The following is a 21,464-nucleotide window of genomic DNA, read 5'->3' on the forward strand; positions in this document are numbered from 1 at the left end:
TGCGAGAGCCACAGGCACCGGTCAGACCCAAGGATCCGTGTACTCCAAGGGCCTTCCGTATTCATTGAGCGACTTTATTTGTAGAAACCTGTCCCCTGCTCCCCCTGTCTTCCTCCAGGGGCAGATACGCTGATGGGAAAAAAAAAAATGGCTGAAGGAGTCAAGTCGCTCCCCCTCCCCCAGTCATCCTCGATCGGTGCAGCTTTTGCGGGCAGTTGAGATTTTTTGTGTGGTCACGGAGCGTTGGTGCCCATCTGCACGCTTTGTACTTCTCACCACACGGGCTGGGGCGTGATGGGGGTGGGGGGTGTATTTCAGGTCCTAGAAGGACTCAGGCCAATCTTGGACCCTGACAACATCCTTTCCAGTGTCTTGTGCCCACGGGGCCGGCGTGGCCTCCACTGACGACAGCACCCCCGGAGGGGAGAGCAGCCCGACCTGCCAAGCAGACACTTGGCCGGGCTCAGGTTTCCTGGACCGGATGGCGGACCGGGGCCGGAGGCTCGCGCGGCGCTGGTGGGGCACAGGATGCGCTGCCGGGCGTGCGCATCCCGGGCATCCGCCCGCGCTCGGGCCGCGGCGCAGCTGCCGCAGATCCGCGGGGGCCGCCGCCTCCTCTGGGCCGGGAAACTGACTGCACGAATCTCCCCGCGGGGGCCCCGCGTCCTCCCCTGCAGGGGCGGAGTCGACCACCTGACATCCGAGACGCCCCACGTGGGCTGGGGGTGGGATCGGGGGCGTGGGGTTGAAAGGAGAGAGAAAAGGCGGAGGCGGCAGGAGTGAGGGTTGGGAGAGGGAGAGGGAGGAGAGGAGAGGAAAAGGAAGGACAGGACCGTAGGAGAGAAGGGAGCTCCCGAAAGCTGCGCGGAGAGGGAGCCAAGAGCTGCGGGAAGAATAAAGGGGACCCCAAGGCATCCCGAGAGGGGCAGGTAAGGAGTGACAGGTGAACAGGACGGGAGCGCCGAGCTAGAAAGAGTGGGGAAACGGCGAAGAGGCGGGAGTGAGAAAAGGGCGGCGGAAAACGGGGGAGTTAAGAAGGATAGAAGAGCAGAAGGGGTACGATTCCAGGACGAGGAGGGGCGGGGAGGGGGTCCTCCTAGAAGGAGCGGCCGAGTAAATGGGGCCGCTCGCTGCGCCTTTAAGGTTGTCAAGGCGACGGCTCTGGCCAGAGCGAGGCGCATTGACGTCAGTAGCCGAGTGGTGATTGGCTGCGGCCGGGTCGTTTCCGGTGGAGCCGCCGCGGAGCCGCTATCGCAGAGTGGGTCCGGCCTGGGAGGGAAGCGCCGAGCGAGCTCAGCCAGCCGCAGACTCGCAGCCGCCGCCCCGCGCTCGCCTCCTCGCGTCCCCAGGCAAGTGCGCTCGACGAGGGGCCCCGCTGCGGCGAGCTTCGCCGCTCCGGCGCCGGTTTGGGGGGCGCTGGACCGATCCAAGATGGCGTCACGGGGAGCGACCTGCAGGGGATGGCCGCACCCCCTGCCCCTCCCCGGCGGGCGCCTCCCCGCAGGCCTCACGCCCCGGGCCGTGCCTCCGACCCCGATTCTGTACCTCCGAGGCCTCTAGCCCCCCGGGACGCCCGCTCCGGCGCGGGGCTCCCCGACCGCACCGCCCCCCACCCTCCGGCCGCGCGCTCCCCCCACTTCCCATGGCTCCGGCCCCCGGCCCTCCGCGGCCCACTAACCCCGCCGCCTCCGCCCCCGCGCGCCGCCCCTCGTTTCTTGAAGGACAACAGCTCGTGTTTTTACCGGCTTCGGCCATGGTTTCCCTCGGCGTTTCTGGCGGATCTTGGAGACCCGTCGGGTCTTGTTTTCCTCTCGACTGTCCTCTCTTCGTCGTCTCCCGCGGCCGCTTTTCCTCCTCGCCGGGATTATGCCCGCTGCCCCCACGGTTCGAGCCCGGCTCCTAAATTCCATTTTGTCCCCTTTCACCTCCTTCTCCCGTTTTTGTTTTTTTTTTCTTTCCCTCTCCCGAGGCCGCGTCGCCACCTCGGTGGCCTTCCGACTCGAGTAGGATGAAGGGCACCCTCCGTCCTTCTCTCGAAAATACGCGGTATCTGTTAACCCCTGCCGCGCAGGGAGGTGTGGTGCCCAAGAGGTTCCCCGAGGGTCGGTCTGTCCCGCGGGGGAAGGAGGCCAGCGCGTTCTCCGGGGAGGCGCTCCCGGCCGCTCCGAGGGGGTGCAGCCCGAATCAGCAGCCTTTCTCCGGGGTTCTACACATTTCCTAGCACGCCGTCCTCTGGGAACTGCATTTCATCCCGCCTGAAATGTCCAGCCAGGAGGACGTGAGCGTAGAGACCATGCGGTTGACATTTTAAAATGTTCCGTAGTTTTTGGAGGGAGAAGCTAAGTTGTTGGGCTCTTCAGTCCAAGTACCAGTGCAGGGCCGGAGTCTATTCGGTTAAAAATGTTAAAACGGTGAACTGTGGGTATTCGGGGGTTCCCATGGGGACTGTATTATTATCGGGGCATTTTTTGTTCTTGTGCTACCTCATTACCAGCGTCTACTTTTTGGTCTTTTTCGTGCGTTACTTTGTTTTCAACAAAAACAGTTTCATCCCTTTAGACCCAGTTCTCGTTAATTTTTGAATGATATCTCTGGTCAATTGAATACGTGTATTTGATATTCCTGGGGGGGAGGGGGGGGAGAAATGCCTGTTTTGAAGCATAAGAGATCTGATTTATTATTGTTCTTGGTGGCCTTCAGTATTATCAGAAATGCATAAAATTCTGGTGAAGGTTATTCTCGGTTCATATGATTGACCTGCAAAAGAGTCTAGCATAAACCCATCCTCAAGTAGATGTTTTGGGTTGTTGTTTTTTAACCGTTTATTTCTGAAATAGCAGCATTATTCTTTATCTGCATCCTTTAATGTATGTTGTCAGGGAGATGCACACTTTTTCGTGGTCTGTTAATTAATCTGCTCTTTATTGACCGTTATGAAAGTCACCAAAATAACATGAGTAATAGTGTAGCACTTTATTCTGGTATTTCTTTCTGCTTTTACATGTACCGTTTCATTTCAGTAGTTTTGTGTGCATTATATTTTGAAAAGTCGGATTAGTATTGATTTTAATTGCAGAGCAGACCTGGCTTTTATTTTCTAATCAATTATTTAGTAATTAGGAGTTAGAAGGAAAACAGTTTATGAATCTGTTGGTTAAATTAAGCTTTTAGTTCCAAGGTAAGGTTAGCTACCTGTTATTATATCTCTATTTTATTAGTTCGAGATAGTATGAATCCTCTAAAATTCATTAAATGCAATTTACCTATTGAATCTTTATGTAAGTTTAAAATTTAACGTATTTTAATATTTTCCTGTTCAGATGAAGAAAATGTTTTGACATTTTCCTGTCTAAATCTTTTATAGTTTATTTGGTAAGTTCTTTTCTTCGATTAAGGATTTTCCCTCTTACCAGTGCTTTAAGTGTGTTATCAATTAGGGTTGGAATCTGGTAAAAGAGTCTCATCTGGGGTTCTTTCTGTGCTTGAAAATTGTTTGATTACTGTAGCAGTTGGCTCATCAGATCCTTTGCCCCAGTGGTTTGCTGGCTGCCATTAGGACAGTCCCTTGAGATAGGAGTTTCGTATAGGGAATGTCAGATGTTCTTCGTTGTGCTTATTTGCTTTCATTTAGAACCTTCTTGTGTGCCCTTGTAATTCTCTGTCCTGTTTACCACTTACACACTCCCCACGTCATCATGATTTTTTTGCAGGGGGCACTGATGAAATTCCCACAGGGCCTGACGCCTCAGCGCCCGCCTCTGCAGGGGGTTGTGGCTCACACTTCCTGGAGCGGAGGTTATTGCCTCTCACTGCTGCTGCCTGCAGAGTCTAGGTCCTGCAGCAGAAACTGAATGAAACACTTCCTTGGAAGAATGCTATTTCTCTGCATATCATAGCATTCCTGAGCTCTCGCCTCCCTTAAAATAAAAATCTACTTAGGGAGGGGGAGAAAACACCTTTGTGGATCAGTCCTAATGAATTTGTTACGTTAAAGGCCAAATTGGCATTTGCTCTTTGTAGTTTACACAAGCATATGTGTGCCTTTTTCCTTGTAGAGAACGAGAACCATGGCGTCTGGCACCTCCGCCGCCACTGAGGAGGAGCGCAGCCTCCGGGAATGTGAGCTCTACGTGCAGAAGCACAACATTCAGGCCCTGCTGAAGGATTCCATTGTGCAGTTGTGCACTGCTCGACCAGAGAGACCCATGGCATTCCTCAGGGAATACTTCGAGAGGTTGGAGAAGGTAAAAATAAATGTGGGGAGATGAGATGACCCTGACAATCCTTAAATGTAATGCTGTAGAATGTTGCTAATTTGTATCTTTTGGAAGAAACGAAATTCTGACCAAATAGGAAGTTTAAAATAGAATTTCAAAACAAGGGGGCAGTTAAGGCACTTAGATTTTTAACTTTGCCATCAGTAGGCTTTACCAGAAAACAAATCTGTATGCTAATTTTACATGGCAAACAAAGGGTTTCCAAACTTGTAACTGTTTTAATTAATACATAAAACTGGTTAAATAAAATAACTGACTACATACAATTGATCAGAAGTAGTATAGCAGTGTATGGAATGAGAAATTCCAAGGTACTTGAAAGCAGTTAATGTTTTTCTCTTCCTCAGCAAAGCAAGTAAACTTAATAAGCCTTATCCCACCTTTTAAAACCAAATGAATGAAGCATTTGAATCTAGTTTGTGACCAATAGATCAGAACTTCTGGATTAGTGCAGTTCATTTTTTTATAGACTATATCTCAGATGAATTGACTGTAGAGCCAAGATCAAGGGTAATGATTGCCAAGATTATACTTTCTTTACAGACCTGGTCAAGACTCATTTCCTCTTAAAAAAAAGTAAACCAGTTTTTCTGTGTTTTTTTTTATCCTCACTGTGTGTATATCAGTGTGCCCAAAGCATATGTATATGTTTTTCTAAGCAAAATGATAATTTTGCATCAGACCATGCTTTAATTATTCCCCCAAGAAATGATGAATGAGAAAGTCTGGATCCCTAAATGTTTTGAGTAGTTTGAATTGCTTCTGTAAATTTGTGAGATAAATTTACAGGTCTTATTACACGTATTGAAGTTTTGATAAGGTTCATAATGATTATGATCCAGTTAAGAAGGGTATCTGCCGAAACCGGTTTGGCTCAGTGGATAGAGCGTCGGCCTGCGGACTGAAAGGTCCCGGGTTCGATTCCGGTCAGGGGCATGTACCTGGGTTGCAGGCACATCCCCAGTGGGAGATGTGCAGGAGGCGGCTGATCGATGTTTCTCTCTCATCGATGTTTCTAACTCTCTCCCTTCCTCTCTGTAAAAAATCAATAAAATATATTTTAAAAAAAAAAGAAGGGTATCTTAGGTATATGATCATTATCTAACTGTATAATGGAAATATGTATGATAAATCCCATTGATTCGTACAGTTAATCAGTAACTTATCAAGTAAAATAAGGTTTTAAAAATTGTTTCAGTGGCTCAATGATTGGCATTTTCTACTGTTTTCTTGAAAAGCTGTTAAAATTGGTGTTTAGTACCATAATTAGAATAATTAACAATAACAACAAATAACCAGTCCCTGTGAATGTAGCTTGCTGTCTTGGAATTGTAGTAGAAAGTCTGTAGGGTGTGTGTGTGTGTGTGTGTGTGTGTGTGTGTGTGTACGCGCGCGCGTGTTTTAAATCCTCACCTGAGGATATGTTTATTTTATTTTTTGAGAGAAAGAGCGAGAAAGAGAGAGAGAGATATCAGTGTGAGAGAGAAATCTCAATCAATTGCCTCCTGTACTTACCCCGACCAACCTTTTGGTATACAAGATGATGCTTCAACCAAATAAGCCACCCAGCCAGGGCATGATTTTCTCTTTAAGCTCTGTCCAAATAGTGAGATACTTTAGAGCCAGGCTGCTGTGGGCTTTTCATTTTGCGATAAAATTCGTTCCTAGAGATCTGGTTCTGAAATGGGTCACTGTAACGTGATTCCTCTTCTCTTTGTATATCAATAGAAACCATCCAACAAGAGGATGAAGTTGGTGAGACACTATGTGTCTGTTTACAGGGAGTGTTGAATGTGCGGTGCTAGTTTCAAAGCCTGTACTTAAATAGCACTGATTAAGCACTATCAAAGGGGAAGGCAAGAAATCATTATTAGCTTCTTTGCAGGTGGGATTTTTAGATTTAATGTGTGTTGGCTTCTTTACCTCTTACTGAAGGTCACAGCTTAACAAACTTTTCCTATAATGCAAGGATCTTTGTTCACTTGCATACATTTCTTTAGCCAGGGCTTTTGAGTAAGTAGATTTTCAATTTTTTAATAGGTCAGTTGTTCTGCACATTAGGTGTTAGGTTTAGGTGTCTGAAAATACAGTCAACATTTTTCTCACCTCCTTCCTTGTGTTAACCAAGGGTCATGTTTCTGGTATCCTCAACTATTCAGTGCACCAAAAACTTTCACAACGTTTATTTTATTTTTAATTTTAATATATTTTTAATTGATTTCAGAGAGGAAGGGAGAGAGAACAAGAAACATCAGTGATGAGATTCATTGATTGGCTGCCTCCTGCATGCGCACACTGGGGATTGAGCCTGCAACTGGGGCACATATGCCCTGACCAGGAATTGAAACCGTGACCTCCTGGTTCATAGGTCGATGCTCAACCACTAAGCCATGCCAGCCAGGCTCTCACAGCGTTTATTGAAAGCTGCTGTGTTTTACTTCAGACCTTAGTCTGGAATTCAAGTCCCTTTTTATGCATATATTAGAACTTTGCCTATCTGATAGATTAGAAGAATTTATAGCTGCGACCATTGAGTGTATGTGCCAAATACTATGTGAAACACTCTACATACACACTCATTTCAAATTTGTGAGTTAGGTGATTATCACCGATTTACAGAGGTTGCAGATAAAACTAAGAGTGATTAAGTAACTTGGTTATGATTGTACAGTGTAATAGTTATTGTTACAGCAGCATATAATCCTCAAATTTCAGTGGTTTATACAAAAGACCTTTCTTATTTCTCAGTCATATGCAGCTCTTCGGAGCTCAGCACATCTTGTCTTGTCTCCACATGTCTTAACTCTGGGGCTGAGTGGAAAGAGCAGCCACTGTTAGAGCAAGCCCTTCTCAAGGCAGAAAAGGGACAGAGGTTCAATGGGGCAGAGTCAGACCACACAAGTGGGCATGGTAGGGCATGTCCACTTACGGTCCAGGGTCAAAGCAAGTCATAAGGTCAAGCCCCAAGTCAGTGGGGTGGTAACTTTACCTATAGGTAAAAATAGACTGGTAAGGAAAGGGAGGGAACAAATAATTGTTAAAAACACTAAGTGGTCAGGACAGAATCCTATCCTATATAATAAAAGGCCAATATGCAAATCGACCAAACTGCAGGACTACCGGTCGCTATGATGCACACTGACCACCAGGGGGCAGCGCTCAACGCAGGAGCTGCCCCCTGGTGGTCAGTGCGCTCTGACAGGGGGAGCTGTACAGCCAAAAACCCTGAGCTGGGCTCACAGCTGGCAGGCTCATGGCTGGCCAGCGCAGCGGCAGTGTCAGGACCCTTTCCTAAGGGCTCCCATACTGCGAGAGGGTGCAGGCTGGGCTGAGGGGCCTCTCTCCCCCAGTGCATGAATTTCATGCACCAGGCCTCTAGCCTGAACATAAAAAAGTAGAATGTATTGCTATTAACCAGTAAGTAGTCTGGGAGGGTTTAGGGGGTAGGGGGTGGGTTGTTTTAATATATGAAGTGAAAAGAGACTGATAGAATGACAACAGCAAGAACGAGGATAATTAGAAATCGACATTGATAATGGCTCTGAGTCATCAAGATTAGCTTATATCTGATTGCTGTAAAGATGAGAATCTATGCAACATTGTTAAAATCAAAATGCTGCCCTAGCCAGTTTGGCTTAGTGGATAGATTGTCGGCCTGTGGACTGAAGGGTCCTGGGACTGGTTCTGGTCAAGGGAATGTACCTAGGTTGTAGGCTCCTCCTGGGCCCTGGGCTCATGCAAGAAGCAACCAACCTATGTGTGTTTCTCTCACTTCAGTATTTCTCTCTGTCTTTCCCTCTATTCACTTTCCCTAAAAATCAATGGAAAAATTTCCTCGGGTGAAGATTTTAAAAGAAATTATCTTCAAAATAATCTTAAAAATTCAGTTAGATAGAATACAGTTCCAAATGATACGTTATTTGTGAAATTTCTGTGAAATTCCAGTGACAAATTTAGGTGATGGAATTTGTGTTTTCATTTATACTCTTTAAACTTTGGGGAGACTTGAATTTTATAGATCTATATTAATAAGGAATCAGAAAACCTTACTGATTATTGCAGTCACCAGAATGAAAAGGGAAGTGAATTTTCTAAAAATGTATTTTTTTAAAAAATTAGTTACATATTTGTATATGGTTCCAAATTCTGCAGGTACAAAACGGTGTAACAATAAGTCTTCTCTCTGTTGTCTTCCTTGAATGCAACCACTGTTTCATTGGCCTATGGGCATTTATAGGCAAATTCACATGTAAAAGAGTTTGTTATTTTCAAATGCATGTGTGGCAATTCCCTGCATAGATATAGTATAATTTATTTAAAATCATTCCATTAATGACCATTTTGGTTGTTTCCAGTGTTTTACTACTAAAAACGATACAATGAGTAACTTTGTTTATATGTCATTTCACATATATGCATATCTTATAATAAATTTTTAGAAATAGAATGGATTATTTAGTCAAGAAGTACATGCATTTGTAATCAAACATACAAATGTATTAAATCTATTTTTGTGATATGTTTTTCCTATTGTGTTTTCTTAATTGAAAATTAGAAAATCCAGACAAAGGAGAAAAATAAAGCAAACCTCTGTTCCTCAAAAAAAAAAAAGTAAAAATCAGGCATGATTCTGTTAATAGAAACTAACATTAATATCTTCTTTTTTTTTTTTTTTTTTTTAAATATATTTTATTGATTTTTTACAGAGAGGAAGGGAGAGAGATAGAGAGTTAGAAACATCGATGAGAGAGAAACATCGATCAGCTGCCTCCTGCACATCTCCCACTGGGGATGTGCCCGCAACCCAGGTACATGCCCTAAACCGGAATCGAACCCGGGACCCTTCGGTCCGCAGGCCGACGCTCTATCCACTGAGCCAAACCGGTTTTGGCTAACATTAATATCTTGATGGTTACTGTTCTGGATGTTTTGCTGCGTGTATATTGGCTTGATGCCAAAGTCAGGGCTGAGTACCATGCAAGAGGGGAAAAAATAGGCATCCACCTCAATTTCATTTTTATCAAAAACTTTTCTGAAATAATTCATAAATGCTAATAACTTCATTTTGAATTTGAAAGGTGGTTTAGAAAAATGATGGAGAATGAGTCAAATGAGAAAGTAGTGGATAACACATTCTTGTGTTTTCATTCTTAGTTTGTATCAGGCATAATATACTCATTCTTTGTTGCAGACCTGAGGAATTTCTTTTTAAGGCTCTAGATTTGATAAATAATAATGTTAAATAGTTCATTTCAGTTTTTAATGTCAATTAGTTTAGCAAGATGTTCTTAAAAGCAGGTAAACGTTTTTAAAATTTAACTACAAGTGTAAACACAATAAAGAATGCTTGTAGCTCTGCTGGGAGAAATATTGATCTAATTTAACACTTGGAGTGCGGGTGAATTTCCCGCCAAAATATAAGATGGCTCTGTCTTTTGGTTTTGTTCCATCCACCAAAAGGGTGGATTACAAACAAATATTTGGTAATACGCAGTTACAATCGGCCTGAGTTTACACGTTTCCCGCACTCCACCGCAAACGAGTTAAAGACGGCTCCCGCGGAGTACGCGCAATTCACGCGAGCCGACTTAACTCATTTCCCGCACTCCAAGTGTTAAATTCTTGGTTACCATCATCACATAATTTCATTATTTGTTTTTTTTGAGACTCCAGTTAGAAATGAATTCCATGGGCTCAGGACCCTCCTCCATTGGTTTTTATATTTCCCTTGCCTATTGTAGACTTGGCATGCAGATTTAGCGAATGCTTATTGAATGAAGGAAGTAACCCAGTAATCTAAACATTCTTGAATCACTTTGCAGTGCCTGAATACATTCTATTTTGGGGGGAAGGAGGGGTCTCATGCTATCTGCAGCAGCATACTAAAAACCTAATACCTCAGGATTTTGTTTTGCAGTTTTTTGCTGTTGTGTGTGTTACAATCCTTGTTGTCAATCTATATATATAAAAGCTTAAAGCAACTGGTCAATAGCTATGACATGCACTGACCACCAGGGGGCAGACGCTCAACACAGGAGCTGCCCAACTGAAGTCACTTGGCAGTGGCAGTTCTCTGGTGACGCATCTGGAACCAGAGAGGAGGGAGCCCGATTTCAGGGTGCGTCACCCAAGAACCGCCCTCTTGCAATCCGAGACCCCTCAGGGGAGGTCAAAGAGCCTGTTACAGCCCGATCCCCTTAGGCCAGGCTGAAGGACCCCCCCACCAGTGCACGAATTCGTGCACAGGGCCTCTAGTGTTATTATAATAAGTATCTAATTTTTTACTTGCATGCTATGTGTCCTTATACTGATGACTTTTGTTCATTATAAGATGGCATCTATTAGCATCTGAGAAACAGTCCTTGTTTCAGAATATTTCTTTTCAAACTCAACTCCATTTTTCCCCATTTGGAATTCGCTTTTCCCCTTAACTTTTACATTGGTGTTAGAGGAAGAGATTTGAGGTGACTTATCATTGAAATACAAGAACACCAACTTTACATCCTGAAAGATCTCCTTTGTAAATGTATAAATTTTTTTTCAGGAGGAGGCCAAACAGATTCAGAATCTGCAGAAAGCAAGCACTCGTGGAGATTCAAGAGAGGATGAAATCTCTCCTCCTCCACCCAACCCAGTGGTTAAAGGCCGGAGGCGACGAGGTGCTATCAGCGCTGAAGTCTACACAGAGGAAGATGCTGCATCATATGTTAGAAAGGTAGCTTTGATGTCTAAACATTTGGGGCAATGTTTTCGGGATCCACATGGTAATCTTCTAGTTTCTTTGATGAATGCATTCATGATTTTGAATAGTAAAACACAAACAGGCTCCATCCTGTGTTGGTCTTGGGTACTGAGGGACAAATTTCTGTGCTGTCAGTGCCATCAGAGAAAATAACTAAGTGATTATTGAACAGTGAATAATTTCATTTTTGGGTGTTTTCTTTTCCATGATATTTTGCAGTAGAAGGAGGCAGTACTCCTTTTTCTCTTGAATCATGGTGTCAATTTTTTTGGCATCCTGTAGTTTATGTTGTGGCTTTTAACCTTATATCCTATAAGCATCATCCTGATTGGTTCTTCCTTAGAACCCACCCACCATTTCAGGTTATGCTATTAGCTTGAAGAGGGAGGAGAATCGTTCTGCCAAGAGGCTTGTGGAACTAATGGCACATGATCACAATTTAAAAAATGACTATCATAAAATGTTCACTTTGCCTTAGAATAATGATCTTGGTCAAGGTGTTTTTTAGTTTGTTTCTTTAGTTGCTGGCTGAGAACCAAATACCAGCTTTTAAATACAGGTCTGGCTATAAGCAAGGGGATTAATTAGTCAGTATTTGTTGAGTACTTTGTGGATCAAAGGTGGTATATGTGGGTTATGTTGAAAATACGTAAAGCAGTCTTGTTTCAATCCCATCATGTAGCTTGTCATTTACTTGACATGCAGGTTGCAAGCATGAAATGTTTTTGGTTTATGCAATCATCATTTGACCTTCTATTCTAGGTTATACCAAAAGATTATAAGACAATGGCTGCGTTAGCCAAGGCCATTGAAAAAAATGTGCTGTTTTCACATCTTGATGATAATGAGAGAAGGTAGGTACCGATTCTTTGTTATATGCTCTTTTCCTGTATAGCTGTAGTCCCAAACTAGTCTCATCATCGTTGCACATTTTAATGTTCATTACTCACTTGATGACAATCCCTGCTGAACATCTAGGAGCTTGAATTTTAAGGTTAATGCTTGAAATCCACAGAAGAGGTGCATGAAATGTAACACGAGGCCTTCTGTCCCTTGCAGTGACATTTTTGATGCCATGTTTCCACTTTCCTTTATTGCTGGAGAGACTGTTATTCAGCAAGGTAAGGGCTCTGCTTTTGTGGCATGCAGTGTTATTCTGGGAGGAGACCAGATTGTAGGATTTTTAATACTGAAGTTTGTTTTTCTCTTTCAACCTACCAGTTTCCTTTTATTAAACTACTGAACTTTTTTATTTCTTTTGAAAATTAAAAATGACTCAGCTAAAAGGCACACTTTCCCTAAGGGATTAATATTTCCCTACCATCTGATACAATTTTGTTTATAATAACTGTTAAAGGAAATTCCTGCATTTTTTATTTTGGATGTATGGAATTTCAGAATCTCATATCCTTCATATTTTTTTAAACATCTCTTTATATATATATATAATTTTTTTATTTTTTACAGAGAGGAAGGGAGAGGGATAGAGAGTTAGAAACATCGATGAGAAAGAAACATCAATCAGCTGCCTCCTGCACAACCCCTACTGGGGATGTGCCCACAACCAAGGTACATGCCCTTGACCGGAATCGAACCTGGGACCTTTCAGTCTGCAGACTGATGCTCTGTGCACTGAGCCAAACTAGTTAGGGCTATCTTTCATATTATTAATCACATATAAAATAAAGTAGGAAATAAGCATGACTATTTTCTCCATCATGTAGTTCTCTATTTATGAGGTTTTATACCTTCTAATGATTCTTACCTTTTTGCCCACATATACTAACATGGATCTATTCTTTTGGGTCCCTCCCCACTTTTTGCCTTTCTTAATGTACTCTTGATATCTTTGTGGGTCTTTATGATCCATATATTTTCCTATTTTTGACAGCCTGATATTTTATTACTTATTTGGGTTCTTATGTTGTTACAGTTAATAGGCAGTTAATATTTTTGCACACACACAATGGCTGTTTTTGAAGTTATTTTTCAGAGGTATTTTTCATCATGAGATGACTGAAAATTCGATCAATTTTATGATTTTTAAAATATGTTACTGGACTTTTTTCCCTTGAAAGATTGTGTTAATTTATAACACACTCCCTTCTCTCATAGTAGAACTGGAAATTTATTTCCCATTAATTTCATAGTTTCTTTTGTGTTTCTTTAATTTGTAAAATGCTTCTAACTTTTTTACTCTCCTCTCCTTTAGGTGATGAAGGGGATAACTTCTATGTGATTGATCAAGGAGAGATGGATGTAAGATTTAATAAGAGCAAAAATATGTTGATAATTTTAAAAGTCAGTGTATTGATATATATTGCTTCTAAGAGTTTCTGAAGGGCTGTTTCAGCCTTTGTATGTTAATTCCATCAGTACTTTTGCCAAATATTTTAATGACACAAACTTTTTAAAGATAATTTTCTTTAGATAGACATGCAGTTCAGAAATTTTGCTGGAGTAATGGTTAAGTCGTGCATGTGTGCTGTGGAGTAAGACAGTGTAAGGGAGACTCTAGACCCCGTCATTAGTTATGAGACTTGGTACAACTTTTTTGATTCTGTAAGTTTTGTTAGTAAATGAAATGAGGTACTAATGGCATTGTTCTCAGGATTATTAGAAAACTCAGTGCCTTATGCAAGTGAAATGCTTATTAGCACAGTGCTCAGCACAGTACTCTGTAAATGTGTATGGTTTTTATTAATGCTTGCTTCATCTTTCTGCCCTGATCATCAGTTGAGTGAGTACTTTTTTCTTATCAGATGATTAAACCAGGTAAATCAGACACTCTGAACTGAACTCATTGTCAGAAGTCAAGTTTTGCTCTGCTATGTATTGAAAACATAGTATATTCTATTTTAAAACAAGTTCAGGATTTGGACCCCTAAAAAAGGTTTGCCTGTTTTTAATACTTAGAAATTTGTGTATTTAGGAAAAAAGCAATTTCCATTTGCATTTTAGGTCTATGTCAACAATGAATGGGCAACCAGTGTTGGGGAAGGAGGAAGCTTTGGAGAACTTGCTTTGATTTATGGAACACCTCGAGCAGCCACTGTCAAAGCTAAGACAAATGTGAAATTGTGGGGTATTGACCGAGACAGCTATAGAAGAATCCTTATGGTAAGACAATGGTTTTTGAAATGTGATTTAGACTACCTGTCCATGTAACTAATGTTTAAATTGAGTAATATCACCAAATTAAAATGAGAATATTACTTTTAATGATTGAGTGCTTTGCATTGAGCCCAGTTTAGCACTATTCATTGTACCATTTGAGACAGTCATCTTTTAGAACAAAAGTTTGACCAGGAATAACATGGGGAACAATGTAGTGTATATGAAATGGTCAGCTTACCTTTGTAATTCTCTCCACTTGCTGATAGGCACATCTTCACTTGCCCACTCTTTACACGTCATAGATAGTCTGATAGCTGCTGCTTCTAAGTGCATAAAGTTCTTTAAGGCTATTCAGAAGGAATCAGCTCCCTAAACTGAAAGTGGGTTATCGGTAATGAAAATGTCATGTTCCCTCTCACTAAAGGAATAAACAAAATAACAAAACCTTTGGAACATTCTGATGATGTAGTCGGACTTTCTGAGAACTTTGTGGCAAATTAATAGAGTAGCTTTGGATGTTTAAGTCCCAGATGACGGCATTAGTCACTTTGAATGGTTTTCTAAATTTGTGCAGAGCCTATCTGGCTATTTGACAATATGCAGTTAGATGTACTTTGAAAATTTTCTGTATTTGGGGTATAGATGTATTTGTATATATCTATCTTTATAAGTATATAAATTGCCAAGGCAATTGTGTAAGGAATGTTTATTGTAGGGTACTGTGTTGTTCCCCTTTTTCCTCCATATATATATTTAACAAACGTTGCAGATAAGACAATTTGGCACTTTTGGGGGGCGGGGAGAGGGCTGTAAGTGGTAACAGTTTTATTTTTTTTTCCTTCCGTGGAGGATTGGAGTTATGGGGAACAACCCTGAGCTGGAAATATATTCAGCTATAGTCACATGAAGAAAAATAATCATGTATCAAGAAGCAGCAGCAGCAAGCTGTGACTTTTCTCTCTCTCTCTCTTAATTTACTTGAAACTTAGTATCTATTCTTCCACAGCATTATTTGATAATTACACATTTTTTGACATGTTTTTTGTTTTTGTGTATGTGTGTGTTTTTTTTTTTATAGGGAAGCACCCTGAGAAAGCGGAAGATGTATGAGGAGTTTCTTAGTAAAGTGTCTATTTTAGGTGAGTTTTGAAAGATGGCATAGAGAATTATTAAGTTGAAGTGTTAGCTATTCTTAAGCAGAATCTATTATATTTCATAAAAACTATAGTTATCAATTCTGTTTTTACTAATAGTAACATAAAACACATGGAATACAGAGTTAAAGTGTACCCAGAAGAAATTTTAAAGGTTGCTTAACTTGTTAGTATATGACAAACCTTAGAAAAGATTGGAGCTGGGAGAAGCTTTCTGGAATATGTGCCACTCCCTTCTCCTGGAGAGACAGAAGGCTGAGTGTCCTCTTCCTGACTCTGGACATTTACACTTGTTCCTCCTGTGACGTCTGTCTCTGTTGCTTCATCAGTGAGTTTATTGGTTAAGGAAAGATTTTCAAGAATGTATTTTCTCTGTAGAAAGATGAGGTGTTGTATGCTTTCTCTGAAAAAATGCTGCAAGTTTTGTTGAAATTTTGGAGGTATGTCTATGTGTTGCTACAACCATTGAGAGGGTAAATGGCAGTTTTTATAAGGTAGGGTGCCTTCTGCCATTGTTTTGTTATAGTGAATTGATTTCCACCCTCCCACCACCTTATTTGTCCTTTCTCTGAAATGATTACATTTGCTTAGTGTCTTGGGTGTTAACTTTTGTTCCAAAGGTCAAACTATTTTCTACTTCTTGTTAGTTTGATAAGTTAATTCAACTGAGGATTTAAATAGATAAATGACTTCTATAAACCTCTGGAATAATATGGATGGTGACACTCCATATTACTTTTGGGTGATGGCAGTCTTTAGGAATACATAATGATTACATTTTCAATTCCTTTACCATTGGGTGCATTTGGTCTAAATTAACCTGGTCACTGGGGCTGCTGAAGTAAAGACCTAAGGGTTATCTATGAGTAATCGGAGGATCTTGCTGAGACTAGAGGTAATTGAAGACAGGCACCATGTTTCATGTGAGACACTTGACCGAGTGTTGAATGGGCATGGCTATGTGGTTGGTTCTCTTTATACTTTTTGTTTTGAAGTTTTTAACAATACTGAATTATGAGAAATTCTTGTAATTCTTACTTTTCAGAATCCTTGGACAAGTGGGAACGCCTCACAGTAGCTGATGCATTGGAACCAGTCCAGTTTGAAGATGGGCAGAAGATTGTGGTGCAGGGAGAACCAGGGGATGAGTTCTTCATTATCTTAGAGGTAAAGGACTTTGCATTTGATACTTTTAGAAGTTGTATACTATAAGAGAAAAAAGGGGTTAATTCTTATTTACACCCTTAGGTTTAAAGAATATCTGACAGTTTTATTTAAAAATTGCCTTTCATCTTGGAATGCAGTTGTTCGTTTTTCTGTCAGACCACCACATTTTAAATGTGTTTGAGTCAGAATTCTGGAAGGGCTCTTCATGAAGTAATTGCCCAGTTCTGGCCTGCTGAAATTAACCCCCCTTATGCAAGCCAAACAAGCTATCAGCATAGCCAACTATAATGATTCTGCACCATCTTTGTTAAAATTGTGTGTTTGGGGGAGGCTGGGGGAATGTCGGGGGGGGAGACATATGTAATACTCTTTGTAATACTTTAAGCAATAAAACAAAATATATATATTAAAAAATAAATAAATAAATAAAATTATGTGTTTGGGCCATCTGGCAACCAAAGATCAAAGGCAAGGGTTTAACTTCTAAAAGTTACTATGTTTTATAGCTTCACAACCCATGGGAACGTATAGCAGATACTCTCCACTGACAAGTAGATCCAAAAAGTATATTTTCTATGAATGTGGCTCAGTAGATGCTGATTGGTTTTATTTAACTGGGGGTGTGGTGAGGGGGATCAAGGGACTCTTTCTGTACAGGGCCAGTTAAGTAAGTTAGGCTCTGTGAGCCCTAGAGTTTCCTTCGCCACAGTGCAGGAGCAGCCGCAGACACTATAAGTAAATCGGTGTATTGTTCCTATGAAATTTACCTATAAAAACAGGTAGCAAGCTTAGATCACCCCCTTCCTGCCTCCCGTAGTTTACTAATCTGTGTGAACCGTTCAAGTTACCCAAGCACCTTAGCTTGATGAGAAGGGCCCCCTATCGGGGGCTGCTGGGTAAATAGGAATTAAGCTCATGCAGTTACTCTGTTCAGTCAGCTTTTGTCATACGAACACACAGGATTTTAAATAGCCATGAAATTTTTTTTTTCAGAGTAGCTAAAATTACATAGTATATAAAAATGTCACCTGGGAGTAGGGGAGTCCGGGGGAATGTCAAGGGGGAAAAAAAAAGGAGACATATGTAATACTCTTTGTAATACTTTAAGCAATAAAACAAAATTTTTAAAAAAATGTCACTCTAAATTTGAAAATATTTGTTTTGCTTCTTGGTGATTTTATTACAGGGGTCAGCTGCTGTGCTACAGCGTAGATCAGAAAACGAAGAGTTCGTTGAAGTGGGAAGATTGGGGCCTTCTGATTATTTTGGTATGTAGATTTCCTCATAGTAAATAATATCGTTTCTTTAAGTCACCTTTAAGTGCAGTATCGTAGTCTCATAATTTGTCTTTTATTCTCCTGAATTTAATTTTTTTATTCTTTTTGGGGGGAGAGGGGGAGATTTGGTGCCGATACCCAGGAATTTTATTCTTTAACTAGAGGCCCGATGCACGGATTTGTGCACAGGTGGGGTCCCTCGGCCCGGCCTGTGCCCTCTCACAATCCAGGAACCCTTGGGGGATGTCAGACTGCTGGTTTTAGCTCGGTCCCCACAGGCCAGGCCGAGGGACCCCACCGTGCTTCTAGTATGCATATAAGATCTTTGGTTAATCTCTTCCTTCCCTCTCCCCTTCCCTTTGAGACTCATCAGTCTGTTCCATGTTTCCATGCCTGTGAGTTGAGCGTCTGCCCCCTGGTGGTCAGTGCATCATAGTTACCAGTCAAATGGTCACTTAGGCTTTTATATATATAGATTGCAATCTTTTTTTGCCTCTCAGAGAGCTAGTGTGAGATTTTGACCTTTACTCAGTTAATAAGTAAGTTATTGTCTCATTGTTCAGTTGGTTTTTTAAAAAATACTTTTAAAAAATATATATTTATTAATTTCAGAGAGGAATGGAGAGGGAGAAAGAAACATCAGTGATGAGAGAGAATCATTGGTTGGCTGTCTCCTGCACGCCCCAGACTGTGGATCGAGCCCACAACCCATGTGCCCTGACCAGGAATCGAACCATGACATCTTGGTTCATAGATCAGTGCTCAACCACTGAGCCATGCCGGCTGGGCCGATCAGTTGTTTTTTAAGTACAGATTTGATGTGGCCTGTACTAAGTTATTAAGAGAAATACATATTTGTTTTCTTTCTCAGAAGTGCACATCTAAGAAAATGTTTCTCATAGAAGTTAGCCTCCTCTTACTCCTCTTTCTTCCTCTCCAGGTGAAATAGCACTACTGATGAACCGTCCCCGAGCTGCCACGGTGGTGGCTCGTGGCCCTTTGAAGTGCGTTAAGCTGGACCGACCTAGATTTGAACGTGTTCTTGGCCCGTGCTCAGATATCCTCAAACGGAACATCCAGCAGTACAATAGTTTCGTGTCACTGTCTGTCTGAAGTCTGCCTCCTGTGCCTCCCTTCCCACCTCCCCAGTCCATGCCTCACTCGCACACGGCTTTATTTTCCCTATTGGCAGCACCTGTGGCCACTGGCATTGCAGCTTCTTGTCGGTTTATATTAAAGTTGCTTTTATTGCACTGTTTTTAATTTGGAGCATTAACTGAATGCTCCTACACAGTTAAATAAATAGAGAGTTCTATGGAGACTTTGCTGTTACTGCTTCTCTTTGTGCAGTGTTAGTATTCCACCTGGCAATACGTGCCATGCTTTTTGGTGAGGGCAGATCCCTGCACCAAATAATTACCACAGAGTAATGTTGTAACAGTGCAAGATGTTTTTTTAAGTGATATAATTTTCTAATTATCATAAGCATCTTTTAGACTGTGGCCATTTATGCTGTATTTCTTTATAGAATAAATGATTTCTCATTAAGCTCTAAGGATTAGGAAAACTGATATAGAAAAAATATTAGAAAGATATCTGCCTGTGTTTAAACTAGATTAAGGGTGGGAAAATACCCATTTTTTTCTAGTTATCAGATGGATATGATCTGTTGTGTTTTGTTCTTCCTTTTAACCAGAATTTATGTTTGTCAAGCGAATTTGCCTGGTATTGATTGTATCTTGTTATTGTTTCCTCTCCAGTTCTGAAATACATTTAGGTGTAGCTATTCATACCTGCCTTTTGAGTTTGAAACTAAATCATAGGCTGCAAATACTAATTATGATTTAACTGCATCTGCCTCAGCTCAGAAATTCTGAATAGACCTTTATTGATCCAGCTAGTGCCAAATGTTGATCATGAGATGCTGAATTGAGAATGAGAATTCCAGGTCTCCACTCTTGGTTGTTGACTTAGAGCTTTTGGTTAGTGTACATCTTTCAGTTGATTCCAGGAGATTGGATTTGCTGGGAATAGATAGAATATATGGAGCAAAAGTCATAACAAAGACGGAGGTGATGTTGCTAAAAGAAGAAATGCCAGGTGGAGAGTTCATTGTTGGGAACTTTGCCCCACTAAATTCACTGGGGCAAGAGATTTTGGGGAGAAGTTTTTTACTTTGGTTTGACGTTTTCCCCTCCTTTTTACATCAACTAGAATTTATGGGGGGTGGGGTGGGGTGGGGTGGGGTGTGCCTGTGTTGTTGCAAATTGGTCTCAAAGGCCGTCCTGCTGAAAAGTTCTGCTTTCCTATCTAGCTTTATTCTCTGGCAGATGTTTTGTTCTTTTAAAGTAAGCTTGTGTTTTGCGTCTTAACTGTGTTTCAGTATTTTCCAGCCTTATCAACTTTATGTGTTACATTATTCCATGTGCACCAATGTTACCCAACAGTTTATTTTTTTTATGTTATTTTTTTAAACAAAATCTCACAGTTCTGTAATGTGGGCACTTTTATTTTCATCGTGATTTATATGTAATGTAGGGTTATACTTGGGAGTGACTGCAAGCATTTTTCCATTTGTATGCAACTGGCTCTGATTACTAATCCTTTCTCCTACCCTTTCCCAGGCCATTTAAAAGGCAAATTGGTCATGGTAGATTTTTTTGATAGATTTGAGCAGTTTTTAGGTTGTTACTAAGTTTGAAGTATAAATCTGGGAAAGAGGTTTTATTTACCTTTTAGTGTGGGATAGAAAGCCACCTTATTATAAATTTTTTATGTTTCAAAATCTGTATTAAGTGAGGATTTCTGATCTATATGTTGTGTTTAGCTACCTTTTATATTTAAAAAATTAAAAATAAAAATTACATTCTTATTAGCGTAAAGCTTGATTTGATCTTTGTTTAAATGCCAAAACTGTACTTCAGTGAATTATTTAGAATGCCATAAATTGCAGTTTCATATCTGTATATAATAATCATGTTCACATATAATGCTTCCTAAATGAATTTTGCTCTTAAATAATTTGGCTTGCTGTTTACTCCCTTTTGTAGTTTCTAATCTAAGAAATTTTAAGTCTAAATTTAAAAATTAACACATTTAAAGCTTTATCTTTGTGCAATCTGAGTCTATGTGAGATATCACGATGGCATAGTTTGTCTTAGTTGATAATCAAGACTTTAGAAGTCATCATTTCTGGACTTGGTAAGTGAATTTCTCAGATCTGTTGCTCTAGAAAGTATAGATGGCCAAAGGACCATTTTGTATTGTTTCCTGGTTACTAGTCTGATTATACTGTGTGTGCTAATATACTCTATTCTTTTTGTTATAGATTGTCTTAATGGTAGGTCAAGTAATAAAAAAGATTAAATAATTTAAATTCTTAAATGAATCCGTTTTTCTTCCCTTCGTCCTTCTCTTCTCCCTCCTCTTCTCCCTTTGGAATCTCCAAATCTGGTTGGCAAGAATGAAAATCACAAGTGCATTACGGAATTAGTGTTTGGAAAGAGTCATGTGTTTGTTTTCAGTGCTTTCGAAGTCGGCTTGTCAAAGAATGAATCTGAAAACCTTGCTTAAAGGGTAATTGAGATATAGCAGGTCTCTTCATAGAGTATTGGAAGGAAGGATTAAATCAGAAGCTGGACATTTCCTTTTTATTGAAGACTGGTTCTCTGGCTTTGGAACTTGCCCAGACTTAACAGGGAAACATTATTTCTGGTCAGCATACTCACCT

General features: G+C 41.0%; 1 protein-coding gene across 2 annotated transcripts; it reads left to right on the plus strand.

Moving 5' to 3' along the window:
* The first annotated feature begins 769 nt into the window (after positions 1-769).
* Positions 770-21,110, plus strand: PRKAR1A (protein kinase cAMP-dependent type I regulatory subunit alpha). 2 transcript variants are annotated; one of them, XM_070395114.1, is made up of 12 exons: positions 770-929; positions 1,144-1,349; positions 4,056-4,244; positions 10,822-10,992; positions 11,782-11,873; positions 12,079-12,140; positions 13,232-13,278; positions 13,981-14,139; positions 15,215-15,275; positions 16,336-16,457; positions 17,644-17,725; positions 18,675-21,110. In XM_070395114.1, the coding sequence occupies exons 3-12, from the start codon at positions 4,068-4,070 to the stop codon at positions 18,845-18,847; spliced, it is 1,146 nt and encodes a 381-aa protein (XP_070251215.1). In that variant the 5' UTR covers positions 770-929; positions 1,144-1,349; positions 4,056-4,067; the 3' UTR covers positions 18,848-21,110. The 2 variants fall into 2 exon arrangements, with proteins under 2 accessions (XP_070251215.1, XP_070251214.1); XM_070395113.1 differs by lacking the exon at positions 1,144-1,349.
* Positions 21,111-21,464: the final 354 nt, after the last annotated feature.

Source organism: Myotis yumanensis, unplaced genomic scaffold, assembly GCF_028538775.1.
Source record: "Myotis yumanensis isolate MYYU_CA2020_CCGP unplaced genomic scaffold, mMyoYum1.0.hap1 SCAF_16, whole genome shotgun sequence".
In the NCBI taxonomy this organism is placed as follows: Eukaryota; Metazoa; Chordata; class Mammalia; order Chiroptera; family Vespertilionidae; genus Myotis; species Myotis yumanensis.